Genomic DNA, 19,475 nt, shown 5'->3' with positions numbered 1-19,475 from the left:
AGCAATAGCCAAATGCTGCCACAAAACAGGCGTGGGCGAGGAGACATTCAAGTGCAGGACACACCCAGGAGCTGACGTAACTGAAACACCCACCAGCACGGTTTCAGGTTCCACACTGCAGCCAGTCTTTGAGAAACTGCCACTTGTCAAATCTTAACGTAGAAGCAAAGAACTTTTTTTTTTTAAGCCATTGAAATACCTGCTTTTTGTAACTAAACATGTCTGTATGAGGCTGGCTCTTTGCTCAGAAACTTCAACCAAAACAGCATATCACACAGATATGTGAGTCTCATTCAGAAGCAGAAATGCGAGTGTCCCTGTCGTCTGCCAAGTCAAACACTGAGAGATGTTCCACAATGCAAGAGTGCCATTCTTCCTACTAATAAAGTTATTTCCCTAATGATACTTAAGTTAACATGAAATGAGCCTCTTCTTGTTATTGTTAATGAATTAGTAAGTCAATATTTTAAACCTTCTCTAATCTGGTTAATGTCATAGGCACAACCCATGTAACCTAAGCTCTTCTGGCTCCTCCATGCTTTTTAGAGTACACATGGATCCCGACACCAAACACTTGAAAATCTTTGGCCCAGGAAATCTCTCTAGTGTGGGCGAGATGTGTCCCTGGCCCTATTTTCACAGGCCTCTGTATTTTTTCTCTTCCCCCACTCAAAAGAAAGAAAAAAAAAATGCCTAAATTCAGTTAATAATGCAAACAGGCCTTAGGGCCACAGTGGGAGGCAATACCTGCATCCGGCGCCTGTGCGGTGGGCAGTAGAGTCGCCCCAGGACCCAGAGCCACCCTTTCTGCCTTAGTCAGCTGCCTTTTATCGTTTTTCGAACATCTCTATGTGAAGATAATCACTTTTAAATTTTTAAAAAATTACAAATAAAACTAAAATTCTCCCTGGCTTTATCCCCCAATCAGCCTCCTGTCTTTCCCGGCCGGCCATCTCAAAGTGAATCGTTTAGAGTTTGCTGTGTATCATTCCAGACGTGTGTGTGTGTGTGTGTGTGTGTGTGTGTGTGTTTTCTCATAAATATTATTTATATGCATTTATTCACAGAAACTATATAGTATTTTTTATTTCTTAAGAAAGAAATTGATGAGCAGTTTTCAAAACCTAAACATTTTACATACTTTTAGTCTCCTGACAGTGCTCTAAAATGATTTGTGATAAGCATCACAAATTGTTATATTGTCATCTGTAATGTGCTCTATATACATGGGCATGGTGTACTAGTAAACTCCTAGTGTGTCCTCCTAGGTCTGCTAACTTGATTTAAACTCTCAGACTAAGTGAGCATCTGGGAGGAGTGGCCATGGAGCACCTGCTCTTGGCTGGGATGGTCCCAGACGCTTCCTTTCCGCAGCCGGGCAGGAGAGAAGCGCCATGCTCAGCTTTACAGTTGCTAAGGAGTGTCCACAAATGGGCCTAACAAACCGAGAGTGACGAGGCCAGAAGAAGCTGCTCCCGCCACACCGGGCTGTGGGGAACGTGGGCTTTTGTCCCTGTGCTTGAGACCTGGTCTTCAGGAGGTTTTTTTTTTTACTTCAGATAACATCAATAACCCTGCTGTACCTGCTTTTAAAATGTTTTACTACGAGGGAATATAGTCAGTAATAGTGTAATTATTGTGCACGGTGTCAGGTGGGTACTGGACTTCCGGGCCGGTCACTTCGTAAGGTATATAATTTGAAATCACTGTGTTGCACACCCGAAAGTAATATAATATTGTGTGTCAACTATAACTGAGGAACAGATTTAAAAAATATATTTTACTAGATTTGAAAGCATTAAGGTCTTGTTAATTTAGCCACCCACCTCTCCCCTCTCCCCTTCCCCTACTGCTTACACACACCCCTTCCTAAATTAAATTCAGTCACACCACAATCTGGAGCTGTCAGATCTGGGTTTAAGGCCTACCTAACAGTGTCCCTTATTGGGGCCCTTGATGAAGTCTCAAGCCCTTCCTGGACCTGTGGACATTTTATTAAATTCCTTATTTTCAAGGGAATTGAAAGGAAGAAGCTTAGGTTGCCATCCTGGTATCCCCAAGGACAAAAAGCACAGTGAGAATGCACAGATTTCTCCCTTTATTTTATCTTTAGTTAAGAGATAAAATGCCAGTAGAAACCTGAAATGACTGTCCAATGAGCGAGGGGTTCTTTCTAAGACTAATAAATTCAAAGGTTTTTCTTTGCAAATAAAGTCACAAGTGACATTGAAAAAATACGAAGTAACCATTTTAAAGAGAGGTTAACTTAAGTTTACACTTTAAGCCACAGCTAAACTATGTTCTGAAACTTTTTACTTCCTCTCTTCCTACTTCCTTCCCTTAAGCCCTTCTTTCTTATTTTATCTCATTGATTTTCCAGGTGAGACCTTCAGGTATTGAAACTGACCTTTTCTAAAACTGAACTCTCTTATTCAAATAGTTCAATGTCAATGGTTATGAATCCTGCATTTTTATTAAGTTTTGTGCATCCATTAAATGCATATTTTATCTTGAATTTTTGCATTTCTTATATAGGTTTCAATTATCGGTATCAAATTAAATAAATATAGATTGTCCTACTTACATGGGTTAGAAAATTATTTGGGGGAAGTACGTGTGTGTGCATGTTGTGTTTATGTTAAACCAAATACCATCTTATAAAAATCAATTCAGTCTGTAGTCTTATTTAGTATAATTGATGGGCTTCAGCATTGTTTACTTGAGCCTTTATTTATTTTTTTTTAAAGAAGTAAAGTCTTTAAGTGGAATGTAAGATAGATTTGGAGTTCCTAAAATAATTTTACACTGTACTTCATGTTTAAATGTTAAAAACAATAATAAAGGGAAATTTAAGCCTGTTCAGTAAAGCATTCTTTGGCAGGAAACAGGAACTTATCAGCCTAATAGCTTTCACTGTGGCATCCATAGTAACTACAACATGTTGCCCAAGTAAATATTTATACCAGCTCAGTGTGTGTGCAGCTGAGGCCGGCAGTCCAAGAGCTGATCAGCTCACTGTCTGCCATCTTGCACAGATCTGCTGCACCAAGCCTGGCCGTCACTCCCGTCTTCCAGTTTTCTACTGTTGTTGGAGAAGAGCAAATAACTGGGTGCACTTGGTGCTCCCAGTCTTCAGCACAATGGATGCCCAAAGGAGAATGCTTGGGCGAGTTTGTCATTAGCGCCCAGGAACCTTCCTAATCTTCAAAGCTCCTTGCAAGTGTTCATTAACCGTCCTCTTTCCTATGAGTTGCAAACAGGTATTGTTAGTCCCCTTTTTACGGTTGTGGAAACCAAAGCAGAGAGGCTCCCGGCTTGTCTGAGGTCCCAGGAGGAATTGGTGGCTGAGAGCAGGCGAGCACTGGGGTTTTCTGACTCAGGCTGTGGGCTCACACCTCTGAGCGCAAGCGCCACCAGCTGCTCCTGCAGGTTCCTTTATCACCGAGATCTAGCCACGCAGGACTCTGCTCTCGCTTTGTACAGCGGTGTGGAGTGCAGTGCAGCTGAAACCAGGCTAGTTGATCTTATGGTGTCATCTAGAACAACAAGAGATGCAGATTCTGGGTCACGAAGGTAAGGCTGTACCTTGGGGGTTCGTGGTTGTGGATGAAATTAACTCAGCTGAGCCTTACATTGTCTGGCAACCCGAAGGGCCCCCTTGTCCCTTAGTATAGCCCCACACAGCCCTCACTACAGTGTTCCATCGGGTTAAGGATTTTGGACATCTTGAGGGAGTTATGTTGAAATTGAATTTTCAACATAGCCAAGGAGAGTATTTCAGTGCTAAACATAACCTGGCTACTACTAAAGGTTCCTCATGAGTAATCTTAGTTTGGGTAGATATATTGCTCTGTGGGGGTAAGGCAGGAGAGAGGCATTCTTCATCTAAAAACTGGCTGTTTTAGAAGAGGCATTTATCCTAGCGGAGCCGATACTAAACTATTTCTGGGTGCTATATACAATTGGAGGGTTGTTTACACTGTAGTAAAGAAAGGTCTATGATCCTGTTTCTGATTTACATAAAGCTTTGCAAATGTTCCCCTTCCTCATTCTTTGCTTCCGCGCACTCAGCATGTGTGCTCTTGCTGACTTAAGCTCTGGTGGTATAGCAACCCTACACTCTTTGTTGTGCCAGATAAGGTCAAAATTAAGACCACAATTTTTAGTTAAGCTGGTATGACTAAGCTGGGCTGATATTCTCAGACTGAAGAGTCCCAGGTTCCATTCTGGTCAAGGGCATGTACCTCAGTTGTAGGCTCAATCCCGGCCCCAGTCGGGGAGCATGCTGGAGGCAACCAATCAGTGTGTCTCTCTTAGGTCAATATTTCTGTCTCTCCCCGTCCCTTCCACTCTCTAAAAATCAATGGGAAAAATATCCTCAGGTGAGGATTAACCAAAAAATATACAAAAGCAAAAAAATTTAGTTAACTGAGTATTCAAAAGGCAGGAAAACTTTGGGTAATATTCTGGACATAGAATGGAGAACGCGGTTTAGCTTTGATCTTCTGCCTTACAAAAGCCACCAAAAGCTTTGTTTCATTCCTTTAACACACATTTAAGTCACTGCCTTGGATGTTGGCTGAGCGCTGACGTCACAGGGGTGACGGCAGCTTGTGGGCAGGGGCGGGGCCTCCCAGGAGTCCCACTGGAACAGCTCAGTGGTGGGTCATCTCAGTGGTGGTCCCAGAAAGCAGTTGGGGACAGGGGTGACTCATTCAGCAGGCTGGGGAGTGTGTAGTGTGGGTGTGGCGAGAAGAAACCCTTGAAAAGGGATTATTTTGAGTAAGTGATGACTCTATGGACCTGCAGCATCAGGGAGCGACTGAGTGGAGCTGGAGGGACAGGGGGACATGAGCCACCTTGTCACTACAGGGGCTGGACGGACATGTGTTAAGGTTCTAAGTGAAACTCAAAGTCAAACAATAAATTAAAAGTGATCCCTGAGCCGAAACTGGTTTGGCTCAGTGGATAGAGCGTCGGCCTGCAAATTCAAGGGTCCCGGGTTCGATTCCGGTTAAGGGCATGTACCTTGGTTGCAGGCACATCACCAGCAGGAGGTGTGCAAGAGGTGGCAGATCGATATTTCTCTTTCATCGATGTTTCTGACTTTCTACCCCTCTCCCTTCATCTCCGTAAAAAAAAAATCAACAAAATATTTTTTTTTTTTTAAAGTGATCCCTGAGCTGGTGTGATGGAGGGTTTTCACTGCCAGGTGAACATATTTTCTATTCAAGAAATTAAATAAGAAGGGAGAGCACTCAGAAGTGAGAGGCATGACCTGATGGCTGGTCCTCAGTCAGAGTCACAGGCTGCTCTCTCTGCACCTTTGAATCATGCTGAGCTCGGTCTGGTGACTGGCTTTTGTAAGGCAGAAGGTCAGAGCTAGAGCTGAGAGCTTGGGCTTGGATGTGAGACCTGGCCAAGTGTTGGTCATACGCAGATGCAGGGGGAGGGGCAAGGCAGTCACCCCTTAACATTCTACTCAGGGCCTCACTCAGACGGTATCGTCTGGTGAAGCTGACCTGTCACTGGGTGTCATAGTTTTGCTATATTTCAGACATTGTCACTCTACAGCAAGCATGTCAAACTCGCGGCCCGCCAGTTTGACATGCTTGCTTTACAGTCAGCCCTGTCCCTTCTCTGTGAATTAAAGCTGTGAAAACCAGGTCTGCTGAAAACCTGAAATGTCCATGAAGAGAGTCATCTTGAAGAGCTGAGAGGATTTTCACAAATTTCTGGGGCAGGAAGGGAATTTAAAAAGGAAGTTGGTGAAGATGGGGCCTAATTGACTGGTTTTCCTAGTGGCACAAGAGGGGAAGCTTGTGCAGAAAATTGAGGAGGGGGGGAAGGGGGGAAGTGTGGGAAATGAAGTAACAAGGTGGCTCATGTCCCCACCTTGGGGAGTGTGCAGTGGCCTGAAGGGTGGGGCAAAAGTAGTTTACAGTTATTTGTTTAGAAATGGTACAATAATTAATACTAATACAAGAACAAATTTTCATGTACTCACAGCTGTAAATCTACTTTTGCCCCACCCTGTATCTTGATGCCAGTCCTTTAAAGATAAGCCTAGAAAATATTTTCTCCGATCTGTGGCTTGGCTTTCACTTTCTTGATGGTATCATTTGCAGCATAAATGTTTTTAATTTGGGTGAAGTCCAAGTTATCTAGTTTATCTTTTGTTGCTGTGTTTTTAGTGTCATATCTAAGAAACCATTGCCTAACCCAAAGGTTTGCTCTTATGTTTTCTTTCAAGAGTTTTATAATCTGAGCTTTCATATTTGCTCTTTAATCCATCTTGAGTTAATTTTTGTATATGGTGTTAGGGAAAGGTCCAAGTTCATTCTTTTCCATGTGAATTTTTAGTTTTCCCAGCACCATTTGTTGAAAAGTCTGTTCTTTTCCCCGTGAATGGACTTAGTACGCTTGTGGAAAATCAGTGGACCATAAATGTTTGGGTTTATTTCTGGACTCTTCTATTCCTCAGTATGTCCGCACCAGTCTTGATTCCTGTAGCTTGGTCAGAACTTTTAAAATCAGGCCGTGTGAATCCTCCAGCTTTGTTCTTCTTTTTCCCCGTTGTTTTGGTGTTCACTTCCCTGGCATTTCCATGTGAATTTTAGGGCCAGTTTGTCAGCACTCTGGCCTCTTTCTGGAGCCCTGTGTGCACTCAGTTTGGATAGATGGGGACAGTGTGGCCCAGACTCTCCCTGGCAGAGGCTCTGACTGAGAGGAGAATCCTTGCTGTAGGGAGTCTGGGCCTTGGCCCTTTGTGGTCTATTAAGAACCCAGAACCTGTGTTTCTGAAATCTCAGGACTTGTCATTAAAAGCGAATTGAGCCCTATCCAGTTTTGCTCAGTTGTTAGAGCGCCAGCCTGTGCACCGAAGGATTGCGGGTGCCATTCCCGTCAAGGGCATGTACCTTGGTTGAGGGATTGATCCCCATCCCCAGTTGAGGCAAGTGCAGGAGGCAACTGATCGATGTTCTCTCTCTCACATGAATGTTTCTCTCTCTCTCTCCCCACCTCTTCCCTCCCTTTCACTGTATCTGAAAATCAGTGGGATAAAATATCCTTTGGTGACGATTGTTTAAAAATCAAATTGAATTTTGCATTCTATTTCATAATTATTATAGTTTAATGTAAAAATATCATACTTAACATGATTGAACTGCCTTGTAAAACTGGTATTCTAGGAAGAATATCACCTTTATGTATGGCTTTATATACTCCCCAAATGCATCTTCTAGTGTAAATGCTCTGAGAGCTCTTGTCCTTGTAGAAGTGGCTCCTTTGGCCATTGCCATCTTGTTTCTCCAGCCCCAGGTGCATGCGTCCACACCGGCAAGTAGTAAGTCCTGACTCACAGATGTTGGTGTCTCTTACGAAGCTGCTGCCCTTTCTGTGGACTTGAGATAGGCTTAGTTCCTGTCAGCTTTGGCCATCAAAGAGATTTCATTCTTATGGGATAAAGTACATTTTGTTTCAAAATCTTTTTTGGAAAATCAAAGTTCTTGGCCAGGGAGCACACATACTTAGCTTATTTAGGTGCAGGTGTACCAGAAGCGGTCCGGGATCAGGGATTCCCAAACACCTGTGCCACTCTGTGGCAACACTTTTCCCCGTCCACAGCCAAAGTAGAGGTGATGTAGTGTGAGTTTTTCACAAAGGCTACTTTTTATTCTAAGATTGTCCTTTTTAGTATTAAAATATCCTTTCTGTGTGTGTGCTTTAATGTTTTTATTTGTTAGGTTGGTAAACCAATGTCAGTCTTTAAGATTCTTTACAAAATTTTACTGATCTGTGAAATCCTAACTCCAGAACAAAATTTTAAACCACAAATACCAAAATTTTACCTTGTTTACATTTGGAATTATGTGATATTTCATATATATAACTTAAAAGGCCATTTTTTATTCCTTTTATATGAAATGTCCAAGATGAGCAAATTCATGGAGACAGAAAGCAGGTTAGAGGTGTCAGGGCCTGAGGGGAGGGGAAGCTGTGGAGTGATCACTTAAAGGAAACAAGGTATTATTCTGGGATACAGAAAAAGCTTTTAAACTAGAGAGAGGCGATGGTTACACAACATTGTGAATGCATTAAGTGCCACTGAATTGTGCACTTAAAATAGTTTATTGTGGCCGGGACCGGTTTGGCTCAATGGATAGAGCGTCGGCTTGGGGACTGAAGGGCCCCGGGTTCGATTCCGGTCAAGGGCATGTACCTTGGTTGCGGGCATATCCCCAATAGGGGGTGTGCAAGAAGCAGCTGATCAATGACTCTCTCTCATTGATGTTTCGAACTCTCTATCTCTCTCCCTTCCACTCTGTACAAAAATCAATAAAATATATATTAAAAAAATAGTTTATTGTGTATTATGTGAATTTCACCTTGCTTTTCAAGCCCACTTCATTCACTAATATAATTATATATACGTGTGTGTGTGTGTGTGTGTGTGTGTGTGTGTGGAGTGGGAGGGGGAATGTTTTATTCAAGTTATATATGTCCAGGTGAGCACACAATACGTACATGCTTATACACACACATACACAAGCTACACATACATTATTCACGTATCTCAAAGCTTAACCATTAGAAGCTGCTAGGTAGACAGACTTTCTGCTTTGGAATAGCAGGAAGGTTTGTTTTAACATTTTACTGACACTCAAAGATTTCCCTGTTCTCAACCTCAGAAACAATACACATCCACCAACATTTTCCAGCCTCTCACACTGGAAAGCTGAAGTTTTGAAATCACCTTTTGAAATCTGTAGTTTCTCTTCCCACTCTGTAGTGGATCTGTTCTCCTTGTTTACTGGGACGCTGGCCACCAAGCTGGGGCAGGGAGCCAGCCGGCTCTGTTCTGTAAACCCTGAAAGGCAGCGTGAGCTTTCCTCCCCTCCCCCAAGAAAGGAAGGAACGGAAAAGAAAAACCCTGCATTATGTGTGAGTGAGTAAAATCTTTATTATGAATTCTGAGGGCAGCATTTTTTAGACTTTCTCTTCCTGCTGCCTCCAGAAGGAACCCAGAGGGGAGATGCTGGGTTAGGGCCCCACCCGGACTTTGGGGGTTTAGGGTCGATCTGAACATTCATTACTGTTCAGGTTTCTGGTTTCCTAAAATAATTGAGTTTGTCACCTTAACTTCACCTAGAATACTGATTGAGCTTTATTTTCTGTGAAACATTAAGATCTCATAAAGTTGGAATTTTTTCAAGAAAGATGATTTTTTCACTTAACTTGAATTGCGTTTGTAATTGTGCTATGTGTTGTCTGTTTATAGACCCTGGTCACAGGGAAGAGTTCAGACACACAGCTCCGCATGGTGGCAGTTTCTGGCCCCCAAGTCCCATCCCATCCCCTTCAATTGCGCCTTCAAATTGCATTTCCTCAGGCGAGCAATTCAGTCGCACTTTTGTTGTTGTTTTCCTTTTTGCGGGATTGAAGTTGTGCTCCTAGAAACCGAACACTGGGTTAGTGTCCATAGCGATAAACAAGAAAAGCTTTCTGAAGTTGTCTCTTTAGTCCCCTGCTGCCACAGCTGGTTGCTTGGTGTTCTTGCCTCATAAGAGCTGGAACTGAAATTAGGACATGCATCGTATTATCTGAACCTCAGAATCTGCGAGTGATAATTTGTAAAGAACGTATCTGCTTTTTCAGCCTGTCATTGGGACAGAAGATCTTAGTTAGATATATTTATGACATAGAAGCACTGAAGTGTAATTCCTAACGATGCCAAAGTGTTCTCCCAGTGTTCTTTTTTTTTACAATATATTTTTATGGATTTCAGAGAGGGAGAGAGAAATAGAAACATCAGTGATGAGAGAGAATCATTGATGGGCTACCTCCTGCAAGCCCCACACTGGGGATGGAGCTCACCACCCAGGCATGTGCCCTGCCTGGGAACCAAACCTGGTTCATAAGTGGACACTCAACCTCTGAGCCATGCCGGCTGCACTCACCCATTGGTTCTTGAAGATTCATTGTGCTTAGTCCATAGGAGAGAGAATTTCCAAAGCCCACGTCGCTGTTACAGCTCCTATTCACAACCCCTGAAACACGGATTTCAATGCTGCCTTCAGTTATCACAGAGGAATTGCACAGACCTCTAACTTGACACTGCTCTCACCAGAGCCTGAGGCAAGTCCTCAATTGTGACTAGAAGGTTCTGACCCGATTTGGCCCCGCTTTGAGGCTGACCCGGTCAGCAGAAGTTGGAGCAACAGAATGTTGTCCCAGCTGGGGTTCCTGATGGGGTGTGTCTGGAAGGGATCTGGCAGCAGTATGTCCGATGAGGTGGATCATTCTAGCAAAGGTACTTCATGAAAATTCAGCATATTGTGTTACTCTGTTAAACACACGATTTCTGTTCGTTTGGCTGAAATTACAGGTATTTGAGTATAAAGGTGTAAAAGAAAAATTCGCCGAGACCGGTTTGGCTCAATGGATAGAGCGTCGGCTTGGGGACTGAAGGGTCCCGGGTTCGATTCCGGTCAAGGGCATGTACCTTGGTTGCGGGCATATCCCCAGTAGAGGGTGTGCAAGAGGCAGCTGATCGATGACTCTCATCGATGTTTCTAACTCTCTATCTCTCTCCATTCCTCTCTGTACAAAATCAATAAAATATATTTAAAAAAAAAATTCAAGAACGTAAAGTAAAGAATACACATATAATCCAGAAAGCCTGTCCTCAGGAAGTTTGCAACCCAAGTGACTAAAGGGACACAAATATCAATAGTGGGAAGTCAAATTGGAGCAACAAGAAGGGCAAGAGGATGGAGAAATGCTAAGTGTCCCTGCAAGATTAGGCCTCGGAGGACCAGGCAGGACCATGGCGTGGACAGACAGGCTGCCAGTAGTGTGGCGCATTGAGCCCTTGTTGTAAATGTATTTGTTCCACACATACTTCTGAGCACTTGGTGTCTGATAGCTGTCACACAGGTGAAAAGTGTGAGGCCCACAGGCCATGTGCGGAGAAGTGTGTGTGTGTGAGCAGGAGAAGCAGCTTGTGCGGGGTCTCAGCCGAGCCCGAGGAGGGCGCCACGCTGACCTCCGCTCCGGGGGACGAAGTGCTGTTCTTGTTTGTTTGTTTGTTTGTTTGTTTATTTCACCACAGTTGAAATACAGTTCTTGTTGGCATCTATGATGTCTTACTGTTTAAGACATGCTATGCATTTATATAGGACATTATGTATATCTTGGCTCCTTCCACAAAATAATTTTGATATGGCCTAAAATGTTAGAATATATGCAACATATATTAAAAGAGAAAAGCTTACTAAAAACTAGTTTGGAGGGCCAGTTGAAGTTTCAACACAGTTTCAGAAAAAGCATGTGCTGCTCATGGGCCAGTGGGCACAGCATCTTCTTGGCTTCCTTCTACCCTGTTTCCCCGAAAATAAGACAGTGTCCTATATTAATTTTTGCTCCCAAAGATGTGCTAAGTCTTATTTTCAGGGGATGTCTTATTTTTCCATGAAGAATACGGTACACATTTATTGTTAATGAAAATAAAGGAAATTTATTACCTGTATACGGTACGGTAGTACGGTAGTTGTCAACACAAACCAGACAAACCGTGAATTCTACAGTATCAAGGATTTACTCATTTATTCAATGACAGTCATGTCATTATCTTCTGGACCATCATCATAACAATCCAATTCCTGAATTTCCTGGTGAATTTCTTGTGACTCCATTTCTTTCAGAATCAGTGGACCAAATCTCTCATGGTTAGCCTAGGGGGGGCCTTATTTTCGGGGGGATGCCTTATATTTCACTCGGAGGGAAACCTGTAAGTAGGTCTTATTTTCGGGGAAACAGGGTAGTTTGTGATGCTAAAACGATTGGGCAAAGGAAGATGCTCACCTCTTGTGTGACTTAGATGGGGCATGCTACCTATCATTGTCTGTCCTTTTATATAAGTAAAAGAATGAGCCTGTTAAAGTTGGGTTTAATTTGTCCAAAGATACTCTTAAATAGCTGCAATATTACAATGGAAATACGAAGGCAAAACTGAAAAGAACTAATTGATAGCCTGAGATTGGTGGAGAGATTCCAACACTGGCTTTCTAAACAGTTTCAGTTTATAGAACCGAAGACTGGCCAGGGGATCAGCAGAGACTGAGGAGAATTGTCTGGCTGGCTGTCCTCTCAGTCAGAGAAACAGAATGTACAATAAGGGGAGAATGATCTCCATCCTCTTTTAGGACAGGCGATGGAGACTCCAGATCCTGCACTGTGTTGACTGACAGTAGTCAACAGAGAAATCTATGAATTAGGGGAGTTAGGGGTCCTTGTTCTTTATTCAGTGGATGGCCTTAGGTTCCCAAGCATGGGAGATGCACCCATTAGGGGTACAGGAGATGATTTAGTGATCAGAGTTGGGCATTGTTTTAATATTTGTCTATTGATAAAAATAAAGTATATAATTAGCAAATCAAAATCCTGATTTCTTGGATTATTTTTGCTTAGGTCAGAGCTTAGTAAAAACGTGTGTTCATTTAAAGAAAAGCACCAAGTAAATAATAGCACAACTGGTCACAGTTGTGGCAGAAATCGAGAAGCCATTGGTGAATGCCTAGTGTGGGGAGCCCTGGGCCCTCCTCCCTCTCCTGTTCACTCCTTGAAGACTGTTCTGAAGAGCCCCTCCAGTCTCCAATTTGGTTCCAAGAACAGGAGCCTGCAGCTGCACTTGGAGGCTGACAGCCAGGATCCTGGCAGCCTGGGGGAGGGGCACTGGCAGAGCAACTCACAGCTCCCTCCCTCTTTGTGGCCTCCATCCCTGCCCCTCCACTTCCTGGCCATTCCCCGGGTAATTTCTCTGCCTGTCTCTTCACTTCTGCTCCACGATATTATGGCTCGTGCCAGTTACTTAACCTGCTGCTGCTTTTGCAAAATGGGAATAATAATTCTCCCCATGAAATAGTTGTGTGTTTTTAATGAGATGAATGTGAGAGAGCTTGGCACAGGGTCTGGAACACACTAAAATCCATAATGTTAGCAGTGACAATGGATGATTTGATCTGCCTGATTCTTCCCATGTTTCCAAATTCAGATTCCAGTAAGTGAAAACTGATGGTCGATAGCTTCAGTTTTCAGGAGAAAAGCTTCAATTTGGCCAAAACATTGCCCTTTAAACAAATTGTTTGTTTACTCTTGGTCCTGCCTGCCTGGTAGGGAGATCCAGGTGTTGCAAAAACCTGCAGCTGGGCCTGCCCCTGTGTGCAAGGTGGACACCACTGCTAACTGGCTAGTGTTGGGGCTCTCGTTAGCAATGGCAGGGAGCAGGGTTCCTGCTCCAAGGCAGCCTCCACCCTTCTTGGCCAGCTTGGTTTTGGCCAGCTTGGTCTGGCTGGAACAGATGTTTTAAGGAGATGGGTTACTGAAGGTCAGTTAGTAGATTCCTAGACTCAGAAAGTTTTGCACAAGTTGTTACGTGATCACCAAATTGCCTAAGATGACTGATTTAATTATGTGATTTATTCCTTAGAAACTACCACCCGTGGTAGTTTCAGAAACCCACTGTGCTTAATTTTTCACTCATTCTTGGCTCTGATCACCCAGCCCTAAAGCCCCCTCCTCCCTTACTTACATTTAAAGAGGACACAGGGAGGGCCTGAGTTTGAGCTCTGTCTCTCCCAACTATTGTCAACTGAACTATTCCAAACGGAGTTTTCTCATGGGCTTGTGAGGAGGATCAGGCAGCATGTTTGTAAATATGCTGTCTAAAGCATTAAAGTACTACAGGTAGGTTTTCTTTCCAATTTTCTAATACAGCTGGGAATGCTTTGGCTTAACTTCTGTCTTCATTGATTCCAGAGTTTGAATGGTCTAGTCTTCTGGTTAACCAGTGGTGAAATCAGGACAGACATGAGGCTTGAAGCAGTGACAGCGATCCTGAGGCCAGTTTCAGGAAGAAGTAGTCTTTCAGATCTATACGAAAAATAGTCTTCACAAAAAAAGGAGATGAAGAAAGATGATGACATGAAATGATCCTGATAAGGCATCTAGGTGTAGCTGTTGACATCTGAGGCCACCAGTAATTAACCTGGATAGGTATTTTCCTCTGTGGTTCAGGCGGTTCCAGGACATATGGCTCAAGGGAAACTCTCTTCCCAGACTCTTGTAGGTGAAACCTCACTCCTGGCATCGAGTCCCTTCAATTACAAGGTCATATAATGGCTTCTTAACGTCACAGGCTGTCAGGTTGCTTCGAGCATTTGTACAAAGGATTTATGTGTAAGATGCTAATTTGGTTTATCAGGAGTCTGAATGGGGATTAGAGGAGTGAATCTTGATTGTATGCTGGAAAAATCAGAATTAACACTCTAGTAGACTGCCACTAGCCTTTCCTCTTTCAGGGTGACTATGCCAAAAAGCTCTGAGAAAAAGCCCTCAAATCTTAGAGAGTCACTTTCTTAAATTCAGCTCCTGTGAGCATGTGATTTAAAAAAAAAAAAAAAAAAAAAAAGCCTCAGAGAAAGGTTAGGTCTGGCAGGAGCTTCTGTTTTGCTTTCCTTTCTTGCCAGATTCCTGGAGAAGTGTATTGCTCTCATGAGTGTGTTCGACCGTGTGAGCAGTGAGGAAAACATGGCCTTTGTCTTTTAGGCTTGAGAATCTCTGATCCCGCCTGCTGATGGCCTGGAACTGTTCCTTACAGAGCAGGGACCATGACTCCTTGGCTGGGACCATCGAAGGGAGACTGCCTGGCACATGCAGGAATAGCGATGTTCTTAGCCCTGAAGACCAAAATCCCAGATTCTAGAATCTAACACATATTCATAGCTGGTTTTTGTGATATTCAATCCTTATTGTAAACTGGTGCCCCGGTGCATGGATCCATGCACAGTGAAAGGAAATTAATTAGAAGGTGGCCGGCGGGGCAGGACTGGGTGAGATGGCCTCGACACACCCTGGAACCAACCTCACGTGGTCCCTCCCAGGTGACTGTGTCTGGGACAGTGTGGTGGTTTGAAGGGTGTCTGCAGAGTGGGCGGGATCCTTCTGGAGTGGGCGGGACCCTCCAGCAGGTGGAGTCCCTTGGCCTGGCCTGTGGGATCAGACCAAAACTGGCTCTCTAACATCCTCAAGGGGTCCCAGATTGCGAGAGGACGGTTCTCAGATGACGCACCTTAGGATTGGGCTCCCTCCTCTCTGATTCTGGAGTGCATCACTCAAGAACTGCCACTGCCAAGACACTGCAGCTTGGCAGCTGCTGTGTTGAGCATCTGTCCCTGGTAGTAAGTGCGTGTCATACCTACCGGATAGTTGCTTTGCCTTTTATATATCTAGATCACATGTGTCAAACACAAGGCCCGCGGGCCAAATCCGTCCCGCCAGGCCTTGCAATGTGGCCCGCACCGTGCTGTCATCACTGCACTCCGCTGCGTTTCCATCACAATGACAGTTTATGACTGTTCAGTAAACCATTTGGCCCACGATTTAGGCTGGATTTTAGATTTTGGCCCCTTCTCTGATTGAGTTCGACACCCCTAATCTAGATAGATAAGTAATTCTGCAATTTTGGAAATTTATATCTCAAGGATCTGAAGATCTTTTCAAAATGCTATATAAACTGAATAAATGTATTTAAATATATCTAATGGGGTATTAAATACATTTTTCTAAGGCTAGCAAAATTTAAGGATTACTTCCATAGATTTAAGTTATGTTTATCCTTATATGTGCACTACTCTATGTAATAAATTGAATAAATATAGTTCAGACTTTGGCCTTAAATCCTAAAATGAAGTGGGTAATATGCAGAAGAGCATTAAAGAGAATATAGAAGAAATAATGGAAATAAAAAAAATATGTTAAGCATGTTAACCTGAAAAATAAAAGGCCTTTCATAGTGAGAGGCAACAAGTATTTATTTGAGATCAAGAAGAATAGCTTTTCCTAACACACTGACTCAGGCAGAAGGCCAAATAGTGTTCCGATGAGGAGACAAAGGCACAGGGAGGGAAAACAATTACACCCATAGAAGAAGGCATTTCTATTGGTGCAGATACAGCTAACACAGTGATGCTAATTCTAAACAGTTTAATTTTCTGTCCAGTTCTCATCGGTCCAGTAGTCGTAATATCTTTGCAAATGGTTCTTTGGGGCACAAAGTCGTTTTGGCCCAGTGCAAAAATTATTTTCCTGCTTTAACAGTCTTCTGGTGTGGCAGTTCTGGCTCCGTGTTAAAGCGGCCCCGTGGTATTGTTGTTGTTTTTTGACAGGCAGATGCAAAAGAAAAGCAGAAGCCAAGACCTTCATTCTGAGCAAATGTGAATACAAGGCAGAAAAGATGTAGGCAGTCAGGAGTGCTTCCTCACACTAAAGCACGGTCCCAGGGTGACAAAACCACCATGAACATACGTGGCCTAGTGATTGACTGGCAAGAGCTGGAGAGATAGAGTCCCTGAGGCCAGGGGTGGAGGGAGACGTGCCCATTCCCAGAGCGGATGGTGACCAGGAGTTGTTAAGTGAAACGGGGGACTTCCCAAAACAGGTGCTCACCAGGGTTTTTACATACAGTCGTTCATAGAGAAAGACTACAGTTTCTCAAAATTTGAAATGAATAGAAAACATATTCTCTTAGTTAATGCAATAAAAATAGGAATAAATGTGGAAGTAGAAGCAGGCCTCCTGGATGGTGCTGGACTGCCTGGTGGAGCTTCCGTGGCCATGGCCCTGCTGGTTCCTCTTTATGTTCTGCGTTCCAGCCGGCACTCATCTTCAAGGACAGGTCCCCAGCCCATCCACCCACCACTGGGATGTCTTCTTCCTAAAATTGTTTTGTTGGTGTTGTGGTTTTGTTTTTACTTGCTGTCTCCCCCACTTGAGTGAACCCTCCATGAAGGCAAGGACCTTTTCTGTTGGGTTGAAAGCTTTATTCTCAAAGTCTAGAACACTGCTTGCTTGGCCCTCAGTAGACTGAACAATGTCGTCAGATGAACAACAGTTAGTAATAGGAACATCATGCTGCAAGGACCGTCCTGTGCACTTACACTATTATCATAGCTCTCCCTACATTTACTCCAAAGGAGGCATGGCCACTGTCGTCCCATGTGGAGTCCAAGCCTAAGCTCAGCCACCCACACACAGTGACAGCAGGTGAGCCAGAGGACTGAGGTCTGAGCAGGGCTGCCTGACGTGGGCTGTGCTCTCAGATTTCAGGCCACCCCTGTGTCCGTGAATGACTGTGAATTAAGGTGATGTCTTACAAAGGTAACATGTAAGGACAGTTACTAAATAAGGATGAGAAGAAATCATCTGAACACTTTTTTAAACAGATAGAAAGGACCAAAATAAATGAAAGGATCTCTGTATTCTGTAAAGACAGAAGGGGAAATGAATGAATCGGGAAACTGCAAACAAAGAAGGATAAAACCAGAGCTGGTTTGGAAGAGGGTGGGCGGTGGAGGAAGGACAGAGGCAGGCACAGAAGCCTGTGGTGGGAGTCGCCCCAGTGTGTCACGGGTCAGAGGACAAACGGGAGGGAGCATCTCCATGAATCTGAAGGTGGCTTTGGTAAAATTCAACTTCCGTTCCTTAATTTGGAGGTATGATTGTTTTTAACTTTCTGAAATAATTTCAAATGTATGGAAAGTTGTTGAAAAGTACAAAAAACTTCATCAAGTTTCACCCATTGGTCAGTGTTCTGCTGCATTGACCCCAAATGGGTTAATGGGGATGCTGGCCTTGCCTCCTCCTGTCACACTGTCCTTCCGCTCACGTACAGATTTACCTTCAGGGACATTGGGGGTCCAAGCAGCCCCTTCAGCCTTCAAGGGCCCTGGTTCCTTTCTGCCTCAAGAAGGGCAAGGTGACCCCAGGGCTCACCCCCTTGCTTTCTGTGTCTTGTCTTCTTGAACCTGTAAGTCCTCACTATTTTGTGAGCTTATTGGTGCCTTTAAATACATTGTTTTAAAGATATTTTCTCCAGTTTTTCTCACTGTAGTAAGGAGAGACCTTACTAGTTTTAATAGTCATGTGGAGGGGATGGAAGCCAAGAGGTCTGCTGAGGATGACTGGGAAGGACCTTTCTCCACTCTGCTGTCCGCTTTGTGGGGCCGTGGCCATTCTTACCGGGGCCTTTGGGGCCTCACCATTGTGTTCAGGTTGCTTCCCCACCAGCCACAGCCACACCGTGTCCTGTACCCCTCTCCCTGCGGGCCAGCCAACCTCCCTCCCCACCTGCTCTCTGGCCAGCAGTCTCGTTGCCTTGAGAGGTGTGGGCCCTTCAGAATTCACTGTCCTTTTTAGTGAGGTTTTAGATGGGAATAATACAACTAGATTAAGTGTGTTCCGTCTCCACCTGTAATCACAAATTAAAGCATTATTTGTAACCTTTTTTAAAAGAACACTGAAAAACTGGTTTAACTAGTTAAATTATAGCACACATGTACAGTGACATTCCAAACAATGTTGGATGGTGTTGGTCTGTTTATTGATCTACGGGACATTCTAGAAGCAGTTGAAATGGGGCGTTAGGAAGCCTGATGCCCATCCAGTAGCTTGTTAACACAGTTCAGCATGTGGGGGCGTGGAGACCAGGTAGGCGGTCGTCTGGGCAACAGCGCTTCTCTGCATTTCCCTTTCGTTGTTATTTGGATATTTTTTTAATCCTCACCAGACAATATGTTTATTAATTTTAGAGAAAGAGGAAGGGGGCTGGGGGACAGACAGACAGACAGACACACATCTATGTGAGAGAGAAACATTGATCATTTGCCTCTGATATGCGTCCCAACCTGGATCGAACCCGCAGTCTTTTGATGTATGGGTCAATGCTCTAACCAACTGTCTGGATTTTTTAAAATTTTCAGTGAACATGTATTGTTTTTCTGAAAACAAAATTCTTTAAAAATAGGTAATACAGGTGAATATATCATATATTAGCAATTAAATATTAAGTTCCAGTTTTATTGAAAGGCCTGTTATCAACCATATACAGAGAGAAAGATTTCACCTATGGGTTTATGCCCTTGGCTTTCCATGTGTTACCCACTATCAGTCCCGCCCTGGATTTAGAAAAGAAAAATCACAAGGTTCTTGCCTGTTCCTGTGTGGAGAGCCTGCTGTGTTTCTGTCCTGGCTGCTGCTGGCCTGGGTCTCTGAGAGGAGCTCCCTCACCTCTCCTGGAGACTGAGGCCAGACATCTCAGGGAGCTGCTCACAACTGGGTCACCACAGTGCCTCCTGCACCCGGTCTGCTGGCCCCTTTCCAGTTTCACTGATCTCCTTATCCTGTTAGCTTCTAGCCCTCCCCCCCAAAAAAGCTCCACTATAATCCTTTATAAGCCTATCAAACTTCAAGGATATTTTTCCATTCAGATCTAGTTATGCCTCACATTGATAGAACGGAAATGTCTGTGAACCCGCGGAGGACTGGCTCCTCGGTGACCTCGCAGGCAAGTGCTGTAACTGGATTTGGTTCGCTCGGTCTCTCTCACACGTTTACATAGCTGCCCTCGCGCCGCA

General features: G+C 43.9%; 1 protein-coding gene across 13 annotated transcripts in view; it reads left to right on the top strand.

Annotated features, from left to right (window-relative positions):
* The window catches only part of PPP2R5C (protein phosphatase 2 regulatory subunit B'gamma), a 138,429-nt gene that overhangs the window by 47,784 nt on the left and 71,170 nt on the right, over positions 1-19,475 (top strand). The window contains exon 2 of one of the 13 annotated variants that reach the window (XM_045571965.1): positions 4,136-4,140. The exons of 11 other annotated variants lie outside the window; for them this stretch is intronic. Coding sequence is in view for 1 of the 2 variants with exons in the window: in XM_036411733.2 (XP_036267626.1) it covers positions 3,552-3,573 (22 nt within the window). In the remaining variant the exon portion in view is untranslated. Of the gene's footprint in view, positions 1-3,549; positions 3,574-4,135; positions 4,141-19,475 lie in introns of those variants that run through there. One more of the 13 variants, XM_036411733.2, reaches the window with a different exon arrangement.

This window comes from Pipistrellus kuhlii, unplaced genomic scaffold (genome assembly GCF_014108245.1).
Source record: "Pipistrellus kuhlii isolate mPipKuh1 unplaced genomic scaffold, mPipKuh1.p scaffold_m20_p_41, whole genome shotgun sequence".
Lineage (NCBI taxonomy): Eukaryota > Metazoa > Chordata > Mammalia > Chiroptera > Vespertilionidae > Pipistrellus > Pipistrellus kuhlii.
This window is presented reverse-complemented; position numbering and strand designations above follow the sequence as displayed.